The sequence below is a fragment of the Kogia breviceps genome, chromosome 6 (assembly GCF_026419965.1).
Source record: "Kogia breviceps isolate mKogBre1 chromosome 6, mKogBre1 haplotype 1, whole genome shotgun sequence".
NCBI classification, from domain to species: Eukaryota; Metazoa; Chordata; class Mammalia; order Artiodactyla; family Physeteridae; genus Kogia; species Kogia breviceps.
Genome location: NC_081315.1, coordinates 82940985 through 82963602, shown reverse-complemented (window position 1 = coordinate 82963602; position 22618 = coordinate 82940985). Strand labels below are relative to the sequence as shown.

At 44.6% G+C, this 22618-nt stretch overlaps 1 protein-coding gene across 42 annotated transcripts in view; it reads right to left on the bottom strand.

Moving 5' to 3' along the window:
* The window catches only part of APBB2 (amyloid beta precursor protein binding family B member 2), a 381324-nt gene that overhangs the window by 94922 nt on the left and 263784 nt on the right, over positions 1–22618 (bottom strand). For 30 of the 42 annotated variants that reach the window (XM_067036193.1, XM_067036188.1, XM_059067057.2 and 27 more), the window contains 3 exons: positions 15470–15532; positions 15000–15085; positions 14845–14905 (listed from right to left, as the gene is read on the bottom strand). The exons of 2 other annotated variants lie outside the window; for them this stretch is intronic. In XM_067036193.1, the coding sequence (XP_066892294.1) occupies positions 14845–14905; positions 15000–15085; positions 15470–15532 (210 nt within the window). The remainder of the gene's footprint in view (positions 1–14844; positions 14906–14999; positions 15086–15469; positions 15533–22618) is intronic. 10 more of the 42 variants (XM_067036201.1, XM_067036204.1, XM_059067063.2 and 7 more) reach the window with 1 other exon arrangement.

Genomic DNA, 22618 nt, shown 5'->3' with positions numbered 1-22618 from the left:
ATGACAATACATGAGAACCTCAACCATCCCATTTTTCAAACTGCTTTGGGAAGAGTCTTTACATCTTGAAGGAGAAGATGGTAGTTCCACTTAAGCACATAAAAGAGGACACAAAATAAAATGTATTTTTCTGTCTTGAGAATATCTTCACTTATTAACAATGTGGAGCGCCCCAGGGCTGGCGAAACCGCATTAACCCCACACAGCTTGCTCTGTGGGAACAGGGCCCAGCCTCACCTAGTACACACATCACAACCCCGCCAATACACAGTTAGCTCTGGCACGCGCTCGCCTCTGCGGCCTTGAATCTCTCATAGAGAGAGGTCCGCAAAGAACGTTAGAGGAATGGGGAGGTTCCGTATGTAACGTGATGCCAAAATATGCTGTGGGCCACTGGTGACTTTCTCAGCTTCCTGGGTCAATATTTCCCCCCCCATGTTAACTTTTAATAAGTTAAAAAAATGATATTGGGGAAAATGTTTTACAAATGCTACATTATTTATCAACACTCATCTCGTGGACAATATGAGTACTTTAATGCTGTTAATGGCAGCAGGCCAGATTCTGCTGCAGTCCCCCACCTTTCGGCAGTCTTTGTAATCTCTGAAGTCACTGTAAATGCTGGGGAGAAGTAGCAACTAAGGAAGGAACAATCTAGAGTTTCCTGTAAAAGAGGGGCAACTTCGATGTCAATAATATGTACATAAAACTTTGGAGTAACTTTTCTTTTTTAAAAATCTAGTATAAAACTCCTGGTGGCTGAAGCCCAAAGCTTTTCAACCAGAACTCTAGAGGCTGAGACCAGCCTGGGCTTCTACCCGGGCACTAGCGCACTACGAAGGGAAGGCGCATGCGTTACTGAACTCAAGTGCTTCACTGCTATTCCATATGAACCACCCAGCCATTCCGAATTGATGAAGCCTTTACATAAATGCGCCCTAACAAACAGAAAAAGGGGAGAGCAATATGCTCTATGTAAAGTGAGAAATCACACACACACACACACGTACGCACACACGCACAAACTGCAACAAGTCAAAAACCTGTTTCAAGGTTTGTTTTGTCTACAAGATGAGGCACCAAACACTCAATCCCACTGACACAAAGGAAATTCTTTATTCCTGTCATCACTGCCTCCGTTCCAAAATTAGATGAAAACTCCTCGTATAACTTATATAAGCTGGTACTATCTGCATTTTCATTAATAACCAGCGTGTTACGAGACATTTCCTATTTTAATTTTTTTCGAAGGTCTGGAAAAAAGAAAGTCATGCTGCTTCACTTAAGCTATGACACATTGTAATACTGTGATCGCCAAAATGATTCCCAAACTAAATGGATTAGAGAGAGAGGGAGGGTGGCCTTAAAAGATGGCATATTTGGGACTGGGCTCCCTCCCACACAGCCTCCAGCTGATGGGACCTACACAGCAGCAAAAACGGGTAAATCACCACGACTGACGGCTGCTGGGAACCATTACATCCGAATTTTTAAAGAAACTTTTGGAAGACCAAAACCATACATCATGTTTAGCTAGTGCTGTACGGCAAAACATTGCTACTGTATAACATCTTACTTGGTCTTCACAGTAACACTATGAGTTTCCCAGACTATGCATTAGTACCATCCCATTTTACAGATGAGAAAAGCGATGTTCAGAGAAGTTAACAAAATCACACAGCTCATCCCCGACAGCACTGGGCCCAGAACCCAAGGATTCTAGCTCCTACTTCATATCCTTTCCCCTTGGAACATGGCCCTGCATTAGGGACAAAGACCTTAGCTGTTTTTTCCTCCTTTGTCATTCACCAGGAGTCAAGAGCTTGGGTAATCCACTAATAGACACACAAAACCAAAACACACACTTAAAAACAGATTTTATTTTTCCTCTCAAACTTTAATACAGTTGCACATCTTCAGGTGAACTTGAGCTCATGGTATAGAACTCCCACACAACAATCACGCAGGGAATCAGAGAACCAAACCAAAGGCATGCTTGCAAGACCGTGGGAAGGCCCACCTACACAAGAGGAAGGACAGCCCAGAGATTAAAAGTTTGGTCTCTGAAGCCAGACTGCCTGGGTTCACATCTCAGCTCTGCCATTTATCAGCTCTGAAACTGTGGGCAGGTCACGTAAGATTCTGCGCCTCAGGTTCAACTAAAAATAGGAGAAATAACAGAACATAGCTCCTGGGGTTTGTGGGAAAGCAGGACAGTGGAAGTCACATGGGAGTGTTTGCCATTGCCTTTTACAGAGGTGCTAGATGAGGTGCTGAAAGACAGAAACTGAGCTTACCGATAATGGCCCCAAACCACCTTGGTATATATGTGCCCCATAACATATTAAATGCTCAATGAACATCAGTAATCATCACCGTATTTTATTATCAGAACACGGGCTTTAGAGCCTGCTTCACTCAGGCTCAAATTTCAGTTCGTCCATACAACTGATTTCGTGATTTTAAGAAAGTGACTTGGGTTCTCTGAAAATTTCCTCATCTGGGAAGTGGGAATAACAACATCGCCCGCCCCCCTGCAGGGCTGTTCCGAGAATCAGAGGGGCCGCTGCAAGTAAAGCACCCAGTAGGGTGCCCAGCACATGGCTGGAATCAGAGCAACGTTAGTTTCCTTCTCCGCCCAACCCTCTACTGTTGCCAAATGATGAAGGTCTACGCTGGATATCCGCTCATTTTATTGTTTCTAGATCTCAAACAAAACAGGGCAGACATGTATTAGAATATCTGAAGAAGGAGAGATGAGCTTCATATAGTATTTTAGTTGCTAAGTGACACTGGTCTATAGCATTAGGTGAAGAGGGAAAACTGACATTTTCTATAAAATAGGTTGCTATAGATCTCATCTGAACTCAGAGCTCTGAAAAAAATCACGGCTCTCAGGAGAAGGGCTTTTTTTTTTTTTTTTTTTTTTTTTTTTTTTTTTTTTTGCGGTACGCGGGCCTCTCACTGTCGTGGACTCTCCCGTTGTGGAGCACAGGCTCCGGACGCGCAGGCTCAGCGGCCATGGCTCACGGGCCCAGCCGCTCCGCGGCATGTGGGATCTTCCCGGAACAGGACACGAACCCGCGTCCCGTGCATCGGCAGGCCGACTCTCAACCACTGCGCCACCAGGGAAGCCCAGGAGAAGGGCTTTTTGAGAAATCATATATTCTTGCTTCTAGGGTCCACGTGTCATTTACATGGGCCAACGTTCCAGCTTCAGTAGAGACAGGGGTCACTTGCTGGTCAAACTTACCACTGGGAATGTGGCTGGAGCAGAAAAGTGGGCCCTGGGTGGGGACCTGTGTCCCCTTCCTGAGCAGCAGGTCTGCTGAGAGAATGAGAGACTGTAAGGGAATCCAAAGGGACACATTTCTGCTCTGTGCCCACAGGAGGTGAATTGCAGTGTTGTCTGGCTGGAGATGTGGGTTAAGAATGTGCTGGTTCGGGCTTCCCTGGTGGCGCAGTGGTTAAGAATCCACCTGACAAGGCAGGGGACACGGGGTCGAGCCCTGGTCCAGGAAGATCCCACATGCTGTGGAGCAACTAACCCCATGCACCACAACTACTGAGCCTGCGCTCTAGAGCCCGTGAGCCACAACTACTGAGCCCTCGTGCCAGAGTTACTGAAGCCTGTGTGCCTAGAGCCCATGCTCCGCAACAGGACAAGCCACTGCAGTGGAGTAGCCCCTGCTCATTGCAACTAGAGAAAGCCTGTGCACAGCAACGAAGACCCAACACAGCCAAAAACAAATAAATAAAATAATTTTTTTTTAAAAAGGAATGTGCTGGTTCATCAGCTAAGCACAGTCTTAATGAAGTGATTTTTAGTCTGAGGATCGTTTAAGGTCAATTGAGTTATTTCTAAATTAATTTTTAAAAACTGAGATATAACTGATATATAACATTTGTGTAAGTTTAAGGTGTACAACGTGCTGGTTTGATACATTTATATATTTCAGTAAGACCACCACCATGGCATTCGTTAACACCTCTATCATGTCTCATTTTTATGATTTCTTTTCTGTGGTGGGAACAATCGAGACCTAGTCTCTTAGCAACTTTGAAGTTTTCAATACAGTATTGTTGACTATAATCACTACAACTGTGCATTGAATCCCCGGGACTTATTTATCTACTAGTTGTAGATGTGTACCCTTAAACAACATCTCCCCAGTTCCCAGCCCCTGGTAACCTTCTACTCTGTTTCTAAGAGTTCGGCTTCTTTAGATTCCACATATAAGAGACATCATACAGTATTTGTCTTTCTCTGTCTGACTTATCTCACTTAGCACAACACCCTCAAGGTCTATTGGTGTCCAAAGCTTGTCACAAATGGCAAGCTTTCTTTCTTGTGGCTGAATAATATTCCACTGCATATACGTACTACATCTCCCTTACCAATCCATCTGCTAATGAACACTTAGGCTGTCAATTTAAATTATTTATGGATTATGCTCAGTGAACTGATCTCAAATGTCTCCTTCAACAGGAAGCAACTGAAATCCCACATACAGATGCAAATTGTCTCTTTCTCAAGTCCAGTTACATTGTAACTGTCATTCTGAAATGGGATTTTACCATTTTCTCTGCTGTAGTACTTTCTTCTGCTTCTCTCCTCGGTCTGATTGATTATCTCAACTTGCATGCAATTGTTGTTGAATAAATACAAGTAGAATGAGTGGATGGATGGCTTGGTTACAGACAACTGTTGAGAGCTGTCACACTTCATGTCAATTTAGAGACAGAAAATATGCAAACCTGACTCTTAAAACCATTTCCTTAGAAGCACCAGAGCCTGGAGCAGACAAAGAACTCAGGCTCTGATCATTGTGGTTTCACACTTCAATGAGATTTTAAATAGGAGGCATAGGAGTGAGGGGACAGTGTGGCTTAGCTAAAATGGCTCAGTGTCTGAATTATTCTGATAGTCCTGTAGGAAGAACCATCATTTCTCTATCAATTTCATTAACTGCAAATAAATAAGAAATGTTCACAGTACTACCTCAGTATCGGCACCGGCATTAAGTTCTCAGGCAACAGCCCCGAGAAGAGGACGCCTGGTATGTGTTGTCAAGTTTCTGGGCAGCCTCGGAATGCCAGCTTCGGGACACCCCCAGGGCGCGACCAACTGGCTCTTCCTTAGAGGACCCAGCCCTGCTCGACGAAGGTACCACTGCTGCTGCTTCTGCCTGAGGCTGTTCAGCTCTGGGAATACCCACGGCCCAGAATCCTCTGCCAGGATCTCACGGGGCCAGGTTGACACATCTGCTGCCCCTGCACTCTCAGGATGCCCACCTCCACCACTGCTGCTGGGGCCGCCCATCACCTCACCTGTTTCCTGCTTCCTTCCTTCAAGGCAAGAAGGAAGTCTGCCTCTCCTTAATTAGCCATCTAGGCATTTGCCCACCACAGGGAGCAGCTGCCAACAGATGGATAACAATGCAGCTCGTTTCAACAGTGCCTTTCAAAACCCGGGGGCTCGCATGGCTGCCAATTCCTCAACTGCGCATTCAGGCAAGCGTAGTGACCAGAAGTTAATAAGGGAAAGGGAGCCGTGGCTCTGCCAGAAACACGGCATTATGCATGGTCATGTTGGCAAACAGAAGGAGGAAAACAGTTTTAGAAACACAAAAGCTGGCCTCTGGCCCCGGAGACAAAATGAGTATCGAAGGCCAATGGCTCAGTGTCCAAGAGGCAGTGAGTGTCGCCCTGCTCAGTGGAAAACCATGCTGGACCAGGGTCAGGAGCCTGGCTCGAGTCCTGCTCTTCCCAGACCAGCTAAGGCTTGAATGAGATGGTCCTTATTTTCCCTTTGTGAATGTCAACCTGAAAGACGTTCATGAGAGGATGAAATCTCATTCTGCCAGGACTTGGTATGTTCGTCATTGGCTCTGTGCCTTGGTTTTGTGGTTTTTTTTTTTTTTTTTTTTTGCCATACGCGGGCCTCTCACTGCTGTGGCCTCTCCCGTTGCGGAGCACAGGCTCCGGATGCGCAGGCTCAGCGGCCATGGCTCACGGGCCCAGCCGCTCCGCGGCATGTGGGATCTTCCCGGACTGGGGCACGAACCCGTGTCCCCTGCATCAGCAGGCGGACTCTCAACCACTGCGCCACCAGGGAAGCCCGGCCTTGGTTTCTTGATTCCACTGTGTTGACGGTGATGCCCCTTACTAAGGGCGTTTTTGCTGAATAACTAAAATGTGGGAATAACATCTGTCACAGACTGTATGTCCCAAAGATAGCAGGAATAAAGCACCCTCTCCCCTGCATCCTACATGCTCTCTGCAGTATGACCTTGACACTCTCCCTCAAGAGGTAGAGTCTGTGTCTCCACCCTCGGATCTGGGCTGTGACTGCTCTGATCAACAGAACAGGGTGGAAGTGATGGGGTGCCATCTCCTGAAACAGCCTTGTCTCACCTGGTGGCTTCAGGAAGCTTCCTGCTCCTTGGAAGCCAGACACCATGTGAGAAGTAAACCTGCCTACCCAGAGACCACCACTGTGAGAAGTCCAAGCCACATGGAGAGGCCCTGGAGGATGAGGTGCCCCATGAAGAGAGACAGTGGCCAAGGACCACTGAGCCATCAGGCACGTGAGTGAAGAAGCCCTCTTGGAAGTGGATTCTCCAGCCCCACCTGCCCCCAGATGCCCCCATGTGGATCAGAAAGGAACTGCGCCACTGAGCCCTTCCCAAATTCCTGAACCCACAAAATTTATTTCAGGAGCAAAATAAAAGGTTGTTTTAAGCTGCCAAGTTTGGGCATAGTTTGTAACGTGTACACATTAACAGATGACAGAAACAATGTTATCTGCAGTATTGGACAAATATGGGTGGGCCTCATCTTAATAGATCTGTTCCTAAAAGCATTTGCTGAAAATGAACACAGAATTACATATAAAATTATTTTTTAATCTTGAGCGCTTACATTTGCATTTTGGGAGAGAATCACTAAATCCCATTGCAATGCAAGTACACTCATTAGTTTAGGCATCATCTCCTTCTGGAAAACCACATGCCACCCCTTACTCCCAGCCAGGATAGATGTCCCCGGCTCAGCATCCATGACATGATAGCTCAGCACTTAGCATAATGCACTGAATTTCCCTGTTTGTTGTCTGCCCTGTGAAGGCAGGGGACATGTCTGTTCCTCCTTGTAAGAGAAGAGTCATAACGTCTAATGCATAAAGTATGACAGAGGTGGTTCTAAGCACTTGACATAGATCTAATGTTTATATCAATTCACTTAATGTTTACTATAGCCTTGTGGGGTAGGTACTATTATTATGCCCACTCTCTAGATGAGGAAACTGAGGCACAGAGAGGCTAAGTAACTTGCCCAAGGTCACCCAGCTAAGTAAGTAGCAGAGGCTGGCTTTGAACTAAGGCAGTCGGGGCCCAGAGTCCATGCTCTTAGCCACTGTAACATACAGCTTTTCTTTAACATTAAGCATTCAATAAGTGTTTTTGACTCAATTAATGAATCAACAACAGAAATCAAACCCAAACTTCTCATACAGATCAGGATTTCTGAAAGAAAAAAACCCGTGCCACATGAACAAAAATCAATTCTAAGAACTACATGCAAACATAAAAATCCCACACAAATGCTAAGTAACGATAACGAATTTGCTACATAGACCAGAAATAAATCTGAATGAGAAAAGATACTCCCTACCCCTTCCTGTTTACCTATTAGTGCTAATCTAGTCAGTAGCCACTAATATAATTACTTCAGGAAAATCTATGCGAATAGGAACCAAGGGAGGGCACAGATAAATAAAGCTTACAGATGAATATTAGAATCTCATGTTCATTCACCGTTCACTTCAGGACGTTCCTCTATCAAACCTACTGACCAACTGATGTGTATCACCTCTTTCTCTTTTCTCTCCATCTGGGGCAGGTTACAACAAAAAAGGACAGAGACAAGCAAAGCTTTCACGAAAACCAGTGCCTGGGAAAGACATCCCAGAGCAGCTGGGAACTGGCTGCAAGTGGCCATGACAGAACTGGGAGGTACTGTGTAGGAAGACTGTAGAGGATGCACAGAAATGACACCTTATTTATTTGATTTCAAACGTTTTACTGTTGCCGCTTGACGTGTCGTGTATAAACCAGCAGCATAAGCAGCACCCGAGAGCTTAGCAGAATTGTAGTACCTTGTCTGGCCCCAGAACAGCTGAATCTGAATCTGTCAATGTGGGCAGGAAAGTCTGAAGGCACTGCCAAGGACTGGACCATCTGGGAGCCGCTGGAAAGGAAGGAGGAGTCTGTCCTCAAGCAATGACTCTCCAGTCCGTCCTTCCCCCCCCACCCCGCCTACCTCTGACATCCTTGCCACCTCCACCTCAGACACCCAGGAAGCCAGTGACCATAAAGCTTAGGCAAAGGATCCCTGGGAGTGGGTGGGGCACGACGCTCTCTTACACCTTGGAGTCAAATGCTACTAGGTTTGAGTGTCAGTTCCACCAGTTACTGGCTGTGTGATCAAATGAATTATTTAACCTGTTCAAAGCACCAGTTTCTTATCTGTAATATGGGGGAAACAACCACGGTGCCTTGCGTTTGCAGGAAAATTGCATGTAGGTGCCTAGCATAGTGCAAGGCGCAGGCAGAGCGTGTGTTCAGAAAAGGGAGCCAGCTCCCTCTCTCCAGCCCTGGGCTCCAACCACTCTTTCTTTCCTTCTCCAGATCTGGAGATAGACCAGACTGAACTATTTAATCTCCAGACGCCATAGATCAGGACTGCTCACTTCATTTCAGATCTGAAAATTTCTCAGAACCAGAAGTGACTTCTGAGATGATAACACATTCATCTTACAGCCGAGGAAGCTGCAACACAGAGAATTCAATGCTTGGGAAAAAATAATCTTCCTTACCCAGTTCCCTTGCTGTGGATTCCGAAGAACAGTGTTCTGAAAGCAGTTCTAATTACTTCTCACAAATATTCTGAAAATGATTTGTTATACACTCTGACTCCTCGTCAGAGGCCCAGGAGACCCACCTTTGAATGCCATCTCCACCATTAATTGTGGGACCCTAGGAAAGTTATGCACACAAATTTTCTGGGATTCACTTTTTCGTCTGTAAAGGAGGACCATTCGATCATCTTTAATGTCACTTCTAGCTTTCAGCAATTCAATGATTTCAAATGAAATGCTAATTTCTTTAGGGACGTAATTTTAATATTGTCCACAAGATGGCAGAACACTTCCTTTACAGAAGTCTGAGCACAGTGAACACAAAGGAGAGGAAAAGCACTCTAAGGAATTCGTACATATTTTTCAAAGCATTCAGTTTTCTACAATTTAATTATAACTGGTTTTTATTTTAGGGTTAATCATTCTAGTCAAGCATTTGGCCAGCAATAAGCCACAAGCCATGAGAAAAGGAACGTTTTTAAAGGGCTAAATTAGGGTTCTAAGGTAGTAGGATGAGCCCCGGGGGCAGAGAGCAGAATCGTGGGAATTCAGAAGTGCAAGCTACCTGGCCGCTCAGGCGTGACTAGAAATTGCCTTCTTGACAAATGAGGCACAAGAGGCAACCATCTACAAAAAGCTTGTACACGCAGACGTTTAAAAACATTTTACACGGAGAAGTGACGCAAAATAGAGAGGGAAAAAAAAATAATTAGAAAAAAAATCTTTAAGATGACAATAACAAAGTTTTGAATTTAAAAATGCAGAGGGACTAAACACCACATACTGTCCTGAGTTAAATCTTGGAACTGAAAAAGGACCTAAAAGAACGACTGGTAAAATCAGAATAAAGTGTTTAGTTAATAGTTTTGTATCCCTATTCATTTTTTAGTTTTGACAAGTGTACTATGGTTATGTAAGATAGGACCTTGGGGGGAGCTGGGTGATGGGTATACAGGAACTCTCTGTACTATCTTTGTCACTTTTCTGTAAATCCAAAATTATTCCAAAATAAAATTTTTATTTAAAAAATGCATAGAAAAATAAGGGCAAAAGACAGCCAAGAATGGACAGAAACACAGAGTTTCATAATAAACACAGGGTTTTGTAACTACCAAAACAAATGTCCTATGTTGATGATAATTTAAGGGGGGTGAGTTTTAAAGTAGAAGGTAGTAGCTCACATGCAATAAAATAAGGTAAATAAGTAAAAATGACAAAGCCTAAAGAATAATGGGCAGTGGACAAAGGTGTCTTCTAGGGTATTACAGATGGAATTATATGCCGCCGTAGGCTTTTCTGAAAAGCAGTTTTGCAATAAGTGACAGAAGCCATAAGTTGATAGCCTTTGACCCGGTAATACCGTTTTAGCAACCTGTACCAAAGCAATGATTTAAAAGAAAAAAAGCCACCTATTTTATGAAGTTGCAGCTCTGCCCTGTAGTACTGGAAACTGTTCCTATGGCCACTGGGTGCCTAGACAGATTATGGTGCCATTAATTAAATGGAATATTATAATGGAATTAAGAATGATAAATCTGAGAATTGTGGAAAGGAATATGTGAAGTAATTTTTTAAGAGCTCAGTACATGCAATGTAGTATCCTAGATTAGGTCCTAAAAAGGATATTAGTGGAAAAAATGGGAAAATGTGAATGAATAAAGGCTATTTTAGTTAATAATACGGTATCAATATTAATTTCTTAGTTTGGATTATTGTCCGTGATTATGAAGATGTTACTATTAGGGAAACATAGGTGAAGGGTATATGGGAACTCAATATCTTTGTGACTTTTCTGTAAATCTATAATTATTTTAAAATAAAAAGTTAAAGAGCTCAGAATTATATACAAACTCATACACATACTGCAATCAACTAAAAAAAATATTTATTGTATATAAAGTTAGGTAGGCTCCTAAAACACTGTCAGAGTTATAAAAAATACTTTGCTTTTGTAGGGGTGGGGTGGCATGGGGGGAAGAGCTCATTTATGTTGCTACTTAGATGTTTCACTGAACAACTGATTATCAAGATGCTCTGACTCAGAGTGGCTGGGGAGAATTCTGAAGGATTCATATCCTGATAATCTAAAAATGACTTCTATTTTTCCAGCATCTACGTTTCACTGAGGGAGTAAGGAAGACATTTTCTATAATAATCTTTTTAGTAATCATTCCTCGGGGATGATATTTAGAATTCCATTGTACATGAAGTTAAATATTTCTGTTTCCTAAAGAAAGGATACCTTCTGCTTCTTTGCGGGGCACTCAGTTCCTGAGTACTTGGCAAATTGAAAGAATGGAAAGGGTTAACTGAAGATACCCTTTAGATATCTTCAGATCTATCGAAAGCTTGAACATCTGGGAACCTAGACCTTGCCACTTCTGCCTGCTTAGGTGCCCTAGGCAGCATTAAACAGGCGAGGAGTGACTGAGGGGGCAGATGGGAGAGGCCAGAGGGTGGTGACGATGGAGAATACCTCCAAAGTGGCCTCATCAAAGTCAGCTCTGAACCAACGGACTCGTTCCAAATCTGTAAAAAATAATTTCGTTTAGTGCTGTTGGAAACAGCATTGAAGGATCACCTTAGCCTTCCCTGCAGGGTTTCCCTTGGCCCACTTCCATCAGGAGGTGGAGAGACTTGCCTCCAGAGAAGCACAGCAAGACTCAATTTCCCCCAAAGGGACGCCAATCTGTCTGGGGTATCTAAAGTGGGCAGCTCGGCCAATTGCCAGACACACAGATGAGCTCCACTCCAGCCCCCGCTTCCTCCTGTTCTGGCCCAACTTTTATCATAAGCCTGGTTGAACGTACACCACTGAGGGATGGTCTGAAAAAACCTGCGGCCCATCCATTCCACTTCTAGAGTCTAGGGTTCATCTCTGCCTCAAGTCAGACCGGAAAGCTGGTCCACGCTGTCATAATCCTCCACCAATTTACTTGAAATGGGTTTGTCCTTTGCTTCCAATAAGCAAAATCCAAATTTCTATGTGTCTTTACATAAATTTGGAGTATTGTTGAGGACACTGATCACGTTAATTGATGGTGGCCCCTACATGAAGCTCCAAGTGAGACTTTTCTTTGGACAGTCTAGTGAGCATGGACTCTGGAGCCAAATGGCTTGGATTCAAATTCTGACTTTACTATTTAACTAGCTGTTCAACTTTCTATGCCTCATTTTCCTCATCTGCAATAATGACAGGCAGCCCCTTGAATTTTTGTGAGGATGAGAGTCAACAGCAATGAAGTCTTTAGGACTAAGCCGGGCAAAAAGTTAGCACTCAATAAATATTCATGATCACAATTATCTTATAACAGAACACTAGAAAAACCATTATATTCCATAAGGAACTGAGATGCTTTTACCTCATGCACAGTGTGATTCATAGAAAGCAGGGTTCTGAGACCCTTTTCCCCTCTCAACAGACTCAGGGTCCTCAAGAGTGACAGTGACTTTCTATACCACGGGGCACCTTCAGAATCTAGGGTGGGGTGGGGGCAGTTAGAAGCACGTGTAGTTTGCAGAGGTTTTTTCAAGATTCTGAGATGCCCTCACAGGAATTCATGCCATTTACCATAAGAGTCCTCAGTATAAATAATCACCTGGAGGTATAAAAATGGACCCAAAGGTCAATTTTCTTAACTATGCCAAGTCCTATGCTCTGAAAAAAAGTCCTATGCTTTTTCCTTCTCCTCAGTCTGATCTGTCCTAACTCCACGTACTGTCCCAGTACAGACAGAGGCACTGATTCTTCCCTTATGTTTTCTGCGGCTTGTAAGTGCTTTCATAAGTCTCCTCAGATCTTTTACAGAACAAAGAAGGATATAAAATAAATAGTACAATGCACATGCTTTTTTATTTAGAACTAAGTACAACATTCGTTACTTCTAAGAAAGCTGAGCCTCCTTATTAACATAAACAAATTCCTAATAGGTGCTAGAATAGACACGTTGGGAATAGAACCGTAGTAGATCAAGAATTCAGTAAGCAATACAACTGAGAGGGAAAAAGAGAAAGCACCCTCTTAGGTAATAGCTCAATTCCCTCCTATTCCTGCTACCCATTCAATCTCCGTTCCATGCATCACCCTTCCGTCCCACTCTTGTCAATTTCACACTCAGCTTTACAGACATAACTGGCCCAGCCCTTCCAGGTGGAGAAAAATATCGCTGCTGCTCGCCTTTCCTCCTCCAGTCTTTGCTGATAGCCCTTATAAAACACTTGGTAGCAAAGCAAATCATTCACAGCCTGCTTTCCTGTTTTACTGCGTCCCTTCCCTTCCTTGTCATAAGATTTATCTTTAAAGGCCAGGGTGTCAGCGGCCAACCAAGAACTTGTTCAGAACACTGCTGGCTCTCGGAGCAGCCTTAACCTGATCAGGCTGTGCTTAGAATGAAGCTGAGCAAACTAGGAGCAACGGAGAAGCCCTGGGATTCTTATAGAACTAATGGCAATGTGGCTGCTTCCGGCCAGGGAGCCAAGGTTTTGAACCTGCACGGTGTTCCCCACTTAACTACTGCTACAGGAACCTATCTGCTGTTTTACTCATAGACACAGATCTACTTTGAGATTCAGAAAAATATCTAGGTCCAGCTACATAATTTACAAATGAAAATGAAATATGCAAAATGAAAACACATGGCCCCATGTTCAAAAAGCAGGGGGGGAAAAAGCTGTAAAAAGTATTAAGACATGAAGCTTTATCCTTTCTTCTGCATTCTCTCTCTCAACTCCTAACGGTGTTTTTTGCTTGTTATTTAATGTCACGCTCTCTCGGGCACGGGGATACTTCCAGGGTGAGTGCAGACCATCACGGGCTGCCCACCCCTACAGACAATCAGCTGCTAGGCCGGTGTACCACGTCCTGGCCAGGGGTGGGGAAACTGAGCCAAGAATCCCCCTTTCCCATGGACTCACCACCCCAAGCCCACAGCAAATGGATGACCCTCTGTTTGCAACACCTGTGCCAGGACACGGCTAGGTACCTGGATTGGGAGTGGGCGGGGCCTCACTGAGTCACCCGCAAACACACCGCCGGGCTGTCCGCCTGAGCTGGGCAGGCCACTACCTTGTCCCATGCTGGGACACCATGGAGTTTGTGTACCTGGCATCAACTCTCCCCAGGCTCACACCTAGCCCCCGACAGGGATGGAAGGCAACAGTAACTTCTGGGTGGGGGGCAGGGATGGGGAGGGTTGCAGGGCCTGAGGTACCAAGGAGCAGGGGAACGGGCAGCTGAGAAACACTGGGCAGGTAGGGAGGTGGCAGAACTGTGCATAAGCCAAGGCTCCAACCCCCTGGGGCACAGTCTGTTGCCCCACTGCACTTCATCTACAGAGCACAGAGTCAAAGACAAAAGTATGCAGAACATCAAGAGAGCAACTGCACAGAAAAACACGGGGCCCTGATTCTCCGTGCAGGGCCCCGTGCAACTGTACCAGTCACATACCCGTCAGCTGGTCCTGCCGGTTCCCCACCATGAAACAGGCCTGTGTTTAGGACAGGGACTAGGAGGAGCTTTCGCTTTGCACAGGTGTGAGGCTGCCCTGGAGGAGGTGGGTGTGAGGGGTCTGTGGCACCTGTTCAACCACCCCTCCCATGGCATTGCAAGGCAGAGCCTGGCTTATCTTCAAAGACTTCTGAAGCCCACCTGTTCGAACGATAATTTTAACTTATTGCGATGCACAAAGAACTGATGTAGTGAGATACAAGCAGAGTCGTGATGATTACAGAAATCCTCCCAAACCTAACTTGGCCGAGGGATTTACTTTAATTGTTGGGGAGATTAGGAAAGAGAGAGGACTGAGGAATAATTCCTTATTAAGTGGCTCTGGGTTGATGGTTTGTAAAAAACCGGGCCATTATCCAAAGTCATTATTTTGATGCAAGAATATTAACCTGGTCGCTGAAAGCACTTTCTTACAAACCTTAGCTTCTGGGTCACTGTTGATACTACAAGAATCGTCATCATCAGCATGTGGGGCATTTCTAGAAAGAAAAACAGAAAGTTGGACTTAGAATTCTATTGCAATCTCTAGCTGCACAAAGCCACTCATTACGGCAGGTGCTCTGAATGCCCTACCTGAGTTTCAAGGATGCATAGCGCAGTGTTGCTCCTTCAAACTCTTTTAAACTGGGGTCCGGGTTGACTGTGGCTGCATGCAAATCCTAGAGGAAAAGAGATCCCTGTTAATGTAGAAAGGGGAATGACCCATTACATGGCCTCAAATATCAAAGGGGAGAGAAGTCCTCCCAGCACGAGGCAGAGTATATGTGAGCTTAGGCAGAAAGAGGCATGCATGGGCTGCTTGCTGATGCCGGTTTGGTGCAAGTGCCGCTTCTAACAAGACAACAGGAACCTGGGGCAATCAGCCTGAAGTCATTCACAATGGGAGACATCAAAAAAGGCAACACATGTGAGTCCCACAGCCCTAGCCAGAAGCCCCATCACTCCGTCCCTGCAGAATGCATGATATTCACAAAGAAGATGCAGCCACAGCCATGCAAAAAGGACAAAATATTAAATGAGCTAAAATCTGACAATATACTTGCCTTCCAAATGTCACTATTAATCTTTCCCCCATTCAGAACAGCAAAATCACTCCATGGTTGTTTCTAGACATATAATTATTCACAAGGAAAAAGCACATTGATTTAAAAAAAAGAAAGAAAGAAAATAATAAAGGATAGAAAAGGAAAGGAAAAAAAAAGAAAACACACACACACACACATACACACAAGACACTGTTGTTAGCATTGATATTCACAGGATGGGTTAGGGAACAAATTCACTCTAGGCAGCATGTGAGCTCGCTCTCCCTTGATCTAGATCAACACCTGAGGCCTAGGGCAGGAGGAAAGAGAGGGCGCTTTAATTACTTACCAAAACAAATGGCTGAACGTTATTACCAGAGAGTGAAGTTATCGATACTTTCTAAATGTGGTCTTAAAAGCACACACTATGCATCAAAATATTAAATGCCCAGCGTACCTAATTTCACAGGCACCTTTTTCTCTCCTGTTAACCAAACAGAACTGTTTTCTTGAGATGGAGGTGGAATTAGGGATGACACTTGTCAATGTGCTGGATGGAAACGGGAATGTCCATGGCTAAGGGCATAAAAAAGCTGGGGGCCAAATTATTTTCACTTAAAAGAAAAAAATGGCAATGATGGAGGGCAAAGAACCCAGCCTGACCTCATCTTGCTGAGATTTAATCTAATAAAAAATAGCTCTAGACAATCTAATGTAAATTCCTCTTGTTCATAAAAAACTCTACTTCCTTGCCACCCAAGCCTCTTCACAAATTAATATTCGATCACGAAATGCTTTTCTAAACATAGTTATAGAACAAAGTGCAAAGCCTTGCCTCGCTGGGCAACCTCTGACAATAGACCTTCAAATCTAAACAACTCCTTCCTTTATTCACCTCAGACAACAATGGAAACATTTTTTTTCTTTCTACTATATTGACTGAATATTCAAATATTTTTCACGTGACATTTGGGGAAATAAATGATACTAATAAGACACCCAGGCACATCCTTATGAACTTGTTCCACTTGTCAGGAAAATCTCTTTTCTTGAAGAATAAATCAATAAGAGAAACTTTTCCACTAAGTAACTTTACAACTAAAGTTCTTTGAAAATGAGACGGTAGTACTGACCCATAACTTCTGCACACAATACAATTTTTAAAGCCACTCAGAGCAAGAAGCAGAGAAGATCAAATGTCCCAGGTGTTGAAAAATGCATTTATTTGGCTCTGAAGGCCTCTCTGAGGGCATGGTCATTGCAAATTTGGATCCATTATCACTTCTACACGGTTGGTGTCATTGTTGCTTTCTTTGCTGGACTAGGCACCCAACCTGCAGTTTTTCAAACTAAAACAGAACTTGGACCACTGTGTTTATTTTTTTTAAAATAATCTCTTTTACTGAGCACAGAGCAGGAATGCTGTCTAGCCTCTCACCTCTTTCCTCACTCCATCCCCAAAAGCAGTGTTCAGCTTTTACTGAGGAGAAAATATTACAGGAAAATCTTAACCTGTCAGCTGTGGTGACCCATGAACCCCCTGAAATGGATGTGGGGTTTTGTGCAAGTGCATTTTATCCCCAACTTTTCTGTTTTCAGAAGGGCCAGTGACCGAAAAATGTTTAGCGTTACCGTCATAGGGGGATTAATAAACACTCACGATAAGGACTTGAAGTATCAAGTACAAAATAAAATTTTAAGCCAAAATTTCTTCTTAAAAAAGAAAACAAGCCTATTTGGTCCCAAACTGTCACGTGAGCATTATTTGGTTTTCATTTAGGTTGAACTTTGAAAATGTAATCAGATGGTGAATTAGGAAGATTGAAGATAATTGCGCTCTTGTGAAGCCATTTTAAAAAAGGCATGTGTGTCTGACAAAGGGAATCTGATATCAGAAATTATACCCAAAAGACACTGTGTTAGGACTACAAAGAGTGAAAGAAGAGCATTTTTTAAAACATGTATTCAGAAAAGGCTTTGGCATTTTATCAAACACTTCTCTATATGTGTGTTTAAGTTTTTAAATGTATTTTATGTATTTATGTATTTGGATGTAGGAGTCCCTGTAAAGTAAAAGTTGATTATAGTTCTAAGACTGTATGAATCTAGCTCTCATGCTACGGAGACATGAGTCAGCTGGCAAACTTCCAACAATCACCTTTTACAGATTTAAATAAACAAAGGCCCTACACAGTGATTTTGCAAAACCTTAAAATAACATAAGTATCCCTAAAGAAACCCTTCAGCACAAAACTCAAGCAAATAAAAATGGAAACTAACATGATATGCTACGAACGGGCCAAAGACCTTTTTTCCTTCCCATATTTAAAATTTTCACTGACATCGGAAGATGAGAAACTTTCTCCTCCATTTAAGTGACTGTTTTTTTTTAAGTCAAGGGCAACGAAGGACAAAAACAATTTGTCCTAAATGTTAAGAACATATATTCTATTCATCTATTATTTTTTTTTTAAATTAAGAAGAGAGAATACAACATTTTAGCTAATAATTTAAAGAAAAAAGACACCAACACAGATGCTTGGGTTGTACAGAAAAGTCTGCAGTCTGGGTGATGGGCGTGAGAGATGAAAGAAGAGACAAAGAGAAAGACAATAAGAGATGAAAAGGCAGGTGAGCAACATGCCCCAGGGAAGACAGACACAAAGAGAGGTAAAGGAGAGTAGAGGGAGAACAGGGACCATCTTCCATGGGTACCAACCTCCAATCGGTCATCTCTCAGGCAATGCAGCTAAAGCCTTGCACAGCTGAGAGATGGTGGTGTCAGAGTTATGGCTGGGGACACACCCTCCTGGTGCTTGTCTTGACCTTGGCCAGGCTGCAGCACCCCTTATCCTGATTACGGTGATGACTCTCAGGTTCTCGAGGGCCCTGGAGCCCTAGCTCCTCAGAGACAGTGGGGACTGACCCAGCGCCTGGAGCACGGCACCTGCCGTGACCCTTCATGACCTTTCAGCATGGCACCCTCATGACCTACTAAGGGAATCAATCTGACTGTATAACCTTGACTACTGAGAGTTTTCTTCTCCCATTTCTTTCTTCTGGGATCTTAGAAGACTTCCCACCAGAGTGTGGACAGAGTGAGGTCAAGAATATGAGCCCTGGGCTTCCCTGGCGGTGCAGTGGTTGAGAGTCCGCCTGCCGATGCAGGGGACACGGGTTCGTGCCCCGGTCTGGGAAGATCCCACATGCCGCAGAGCGGCTGGGCCCGTGAGCCATGGCCACTGAGCCTGCGCGTCCGGAGCCTGTGCTCCGCAACAGGAGAGGTCACAACAGTGAGAGGCCCGCGTACCGTCAAAAAAAAAAAAAAAAAAAAAAAAACATGAGCCCTTAGCCCAGGTGCCCGGGAATAGCAGTGTCCTTATCTCTACTAAGGCATTTGTAAGAATAAAAAGTTTGAGAGCCTAGGGACTACAAAGGGTTATGAATTATGCTTCGTAATCCTCTTTTGTCAAGACTTGAGCCTTGGTATGTGTAGCCTTGACGATAAATGGCAGAGTACCTGGAATTCTGGAATTTCAAGGAATAGGCCAGTCAATGTTAATAAGCACTGTATCCATATATGTGTGTATATTTCTTCCTTCTTTTAAAACTGCTTTCCGTGTTTTGGTGGATGCAACGCTATCAAAAGAACAGTTATTGGTTTATCACGCAAATAAAATCCAGAGAAGTTAAAAAAAAGAATCTAACTAGAAGACAAACTGACAAATGCTTGTGCAATTAAATTAGTCTCTGCAAGCAGCAGCAGTATTTAGAAACTAGAGGAGAATCAGGAGACCTGGGTCTCTAGTGCTGGCTCTGCCGCTACAGCAAGGCAACTAAGAGCTCCCTCCGCTACAGAGCTGGTTCATTCCTTCATTCAGCAAACATTTAATGAACATTGCCACGTACCAGGCACTGTGCCGGGACACAAGACGAGGGGGGCAGGTCCCGACACCCCCCAAAAGGGAGGTGGACATGCCTCAAGTAAGAATACTACAAAGAGACACAATGGAATAAAGGTTAAAGGGCTTTCAAAGCAGACGGGTGAGAACAATCCTTCCCAGGAGATGCTAGCGGGAAGCCAAAGAATTGAAGGGGAAGTGACATATAAATAAAAACAGGGAGACTAGATTCGCTAGAAGACCAGCTCTTGTACTCACTCAGAATTTCCTGGAACGCTTATGATAAAGGCAGATTCTCAGGCCTTACCCTTAGAGAGTCTAGCTCAGTGGCCTGGGGTAAAAATAAGGAAACTTAGTATGTTCTACAAGCCCCAGAGGACATCCTGGCCACCGTCCTTGGCTCACAGGTTGCGAAATACTGCCGTAGCATTCACTAGGCCCTTCTCAAAGGTTCTTGCCAGCTCTAAAATGTCATGGTTACTTGATCAGGTCAAGAATTTCAGTGAAATGATGACAGACTGGCCCCTTTATGTTGTCATCTTATTTCAAAATGTACGTGAAAATGCATAGGTTCTAATGCAATACATGGGTTTGGCCCCTCCTGGGGAGTTAGCTGCTCAGGCCCCTCCCAGACTCCAGAGGCAATGCAGCAAGAACAGAGTGAATTGTGATCAAGAAGAGATCACGGTCCTGAGAAACAATTCGACCTTCCCTTGCTTCAGACCCACTTGCTTCTCCATACTCTTATCCTTAAGGAACTTGGAAGTACCTTCTGCTGGAAAGATTCTAAGTAAGACTTGCTTATGGGCCAACAGTTATTCACTACAATATTTTGTGTAGCTCCCTCTTCTCTCTAAAATTCAACATCTAAGTAACTTGGAACAAACTGATGGACTGGGGGGAGATCATCTTTGGGCCAAACTTCAGCAGCAAATGCTTCCCGGCCAGTTTATAAACTTTCAAAAATACTGCTGGCGTATGCAGAGGGAACATCATGCGCTGGGCGTAACACTTCCCTGGTGAACTTTGGAATGTGAAATGTAAAATTTTCAAACTGTAAGGAAGCCTTCCGTCCTAAACTTTGGTGAAGCTGAGTCAACAGATTTGGCACTTACTTTTTTTTTTTTTTTTAAAGCCAGCTCAGGAAAAATCTGTATAAAATATGCGTTTCTAACGCGACATATTACAAGTATCTTCTCGCCCTTAACATTTTGCTTTCTCTCATGTTTCCAAATTAGTCAAAATAGATTCTATTTAGGGACCAAAGAAATGGCATCAAAGATATAGTCATTTCTCTTCAACTGTTATTAGCACCTGAGACGATGTTATCAAGAGAAGCCATTTTCTAGAAGGTGCTGCATAGGTCACCGTCCTCCCCTGGAGTGAGATGAAGCCATTCATTCAAGGCTCTCCAAGCCCCGATACACACATAGTGAAACCTGGGGTAGGGGCAGGGGCCAGCAGACCTCCATTCAGGCTTGACTCCACTAGGTATTATTAGGTGTGTGATCCTGGGCAAGCTCCCTCACCTCTCTGTGTGTGTTGACGAATGTAAAAAGGTAATGACAACTGTCGTACAGATGCATAGGGTTTTATGAGGAGTAAGGAGACGAGGCATGAAGCGGGCGCTCTAAACACTCGATTACCCTTAGTGCTTCTGCTTTAAGATCTGTGTCAGCACCTGCAGGACCTGGGAACGTAGCAGTCTGTGTCTTCCCCCACCTCTCCCCTTCCTCTCCTCTCTACCTATCTGCTCATTCCTTTGCCCCTAGGATTTTAATGTATTGCCTTTTAAATCTGCTTGGTTCTTTGACTTAGTGGATGGCCTGATGTCCAGGGGAAAAAAATGTACATGAAGCAAACAACCGAAAGGTTGATCCAAAGAACATCTATCCCATTGGTCTATTTAAAGTGCTGGGGGGCTTCCCTGGTGGCGCAGCGGTTAAGAATCCACCTGTCAGTGCAGGGGACACGGGTTTGATCCCTGGTCCGGGAAGATCCCACATTCCACAGAGCAACTAAGCCCGTGCGCCACAACTACTGGGCCTGCGCTCAAGAGCCCGTGAGCCAAAACCACTGAAGCCCGTGCGCCTGGAGCCCGTGCTCCGCAACAAGAGAAGCCACCGCAACGGGACGCCCGGGCAATGCCACGACGAGTAGCCCACACTCGCCGCAACTAGAGAAAGCCCGCGCAGCAATGAAGATCCAACGCAGCGAAAAATAAATAAATAGAATTAATAAAAGAAAGTAAAGAGCTGGGAATGAGTCTCTCTCTGAAACTTCAAAAAACTACACATCTGTTAACACGTTTCTTGGAGGGATAAGGCTTTGTCCAACACGATGGCAACAGAAGAGAGGAACGGAACCATCCTGCCACCCTGATGCCACCTGCCTGGTTACTCAACTCATTGAGCCTCGGTGACCTCTTAAGTGGGAAACATAACAGCTGTCATCTCTGCTACGTGAAGAGTCTTGAAGGGGACAAATGAAGTGACGTTTATGAAAATACCCTGAAAGCCACAAGAAGTCATGCAGAGCACCTGGGAGGCTGACCAGTGGGGATGTGATGGAAACGCCGAACTCCAGGAGAGCAAGGGAGGCAGACGGCCATAGGACACAGTCTGAGCCTGGGAAGAGGGGCTAGGCAGTGAGTGGGAGAGGGGCGGAAGCAGTCATGGACGGGGCAGAGCAGGCAACAGCGGGCATCAGAGGGCGGCTCAGGGATGAGAAGTGGACTCTGCTTCCCAATAATTATCCCCAGGGCCAGCAGCCCACCTGTGCTGCGTTCTTGCTAAGACTTTTCGCAGAAAACGTGAAAGTGAAAGTCTACCATATTAATCAAAGAAGTAAAAATCCGAGCCACATAAACCTCGGGACGCCCTCCTTGGGCTTCACCCCACCCATGCCTTGGCCTCAGGAGGTGGGCTCCGAGACAAACTTCATTTCTTCCACATACAGAGGACAAGAGATTCACTGAACAGAAATGGTATCTCAAAGTTAGTCTGATCTCCTCACCTCTGGACCAAGAGAAAGCAGGTAGGCTGAGATCTCAGAGCCAGGGCAGCCAAGGGAGAAGAACTCTGACCTGGAATTCAAGGAGGATTCGGGAACCCTGCATTGTAGAGCCAGCGTGGCTGCCGGCCACTGGCCTCTCTGTGCCTCGGTTTCCCTGTCTGTAATGGACAGATACTGGTGCCAATGCCTCCTTCCCAACCGGGCATTCTCTGGTTGCAGGGCACTCCCTGGGGGTGAAGATGGTAAAGGG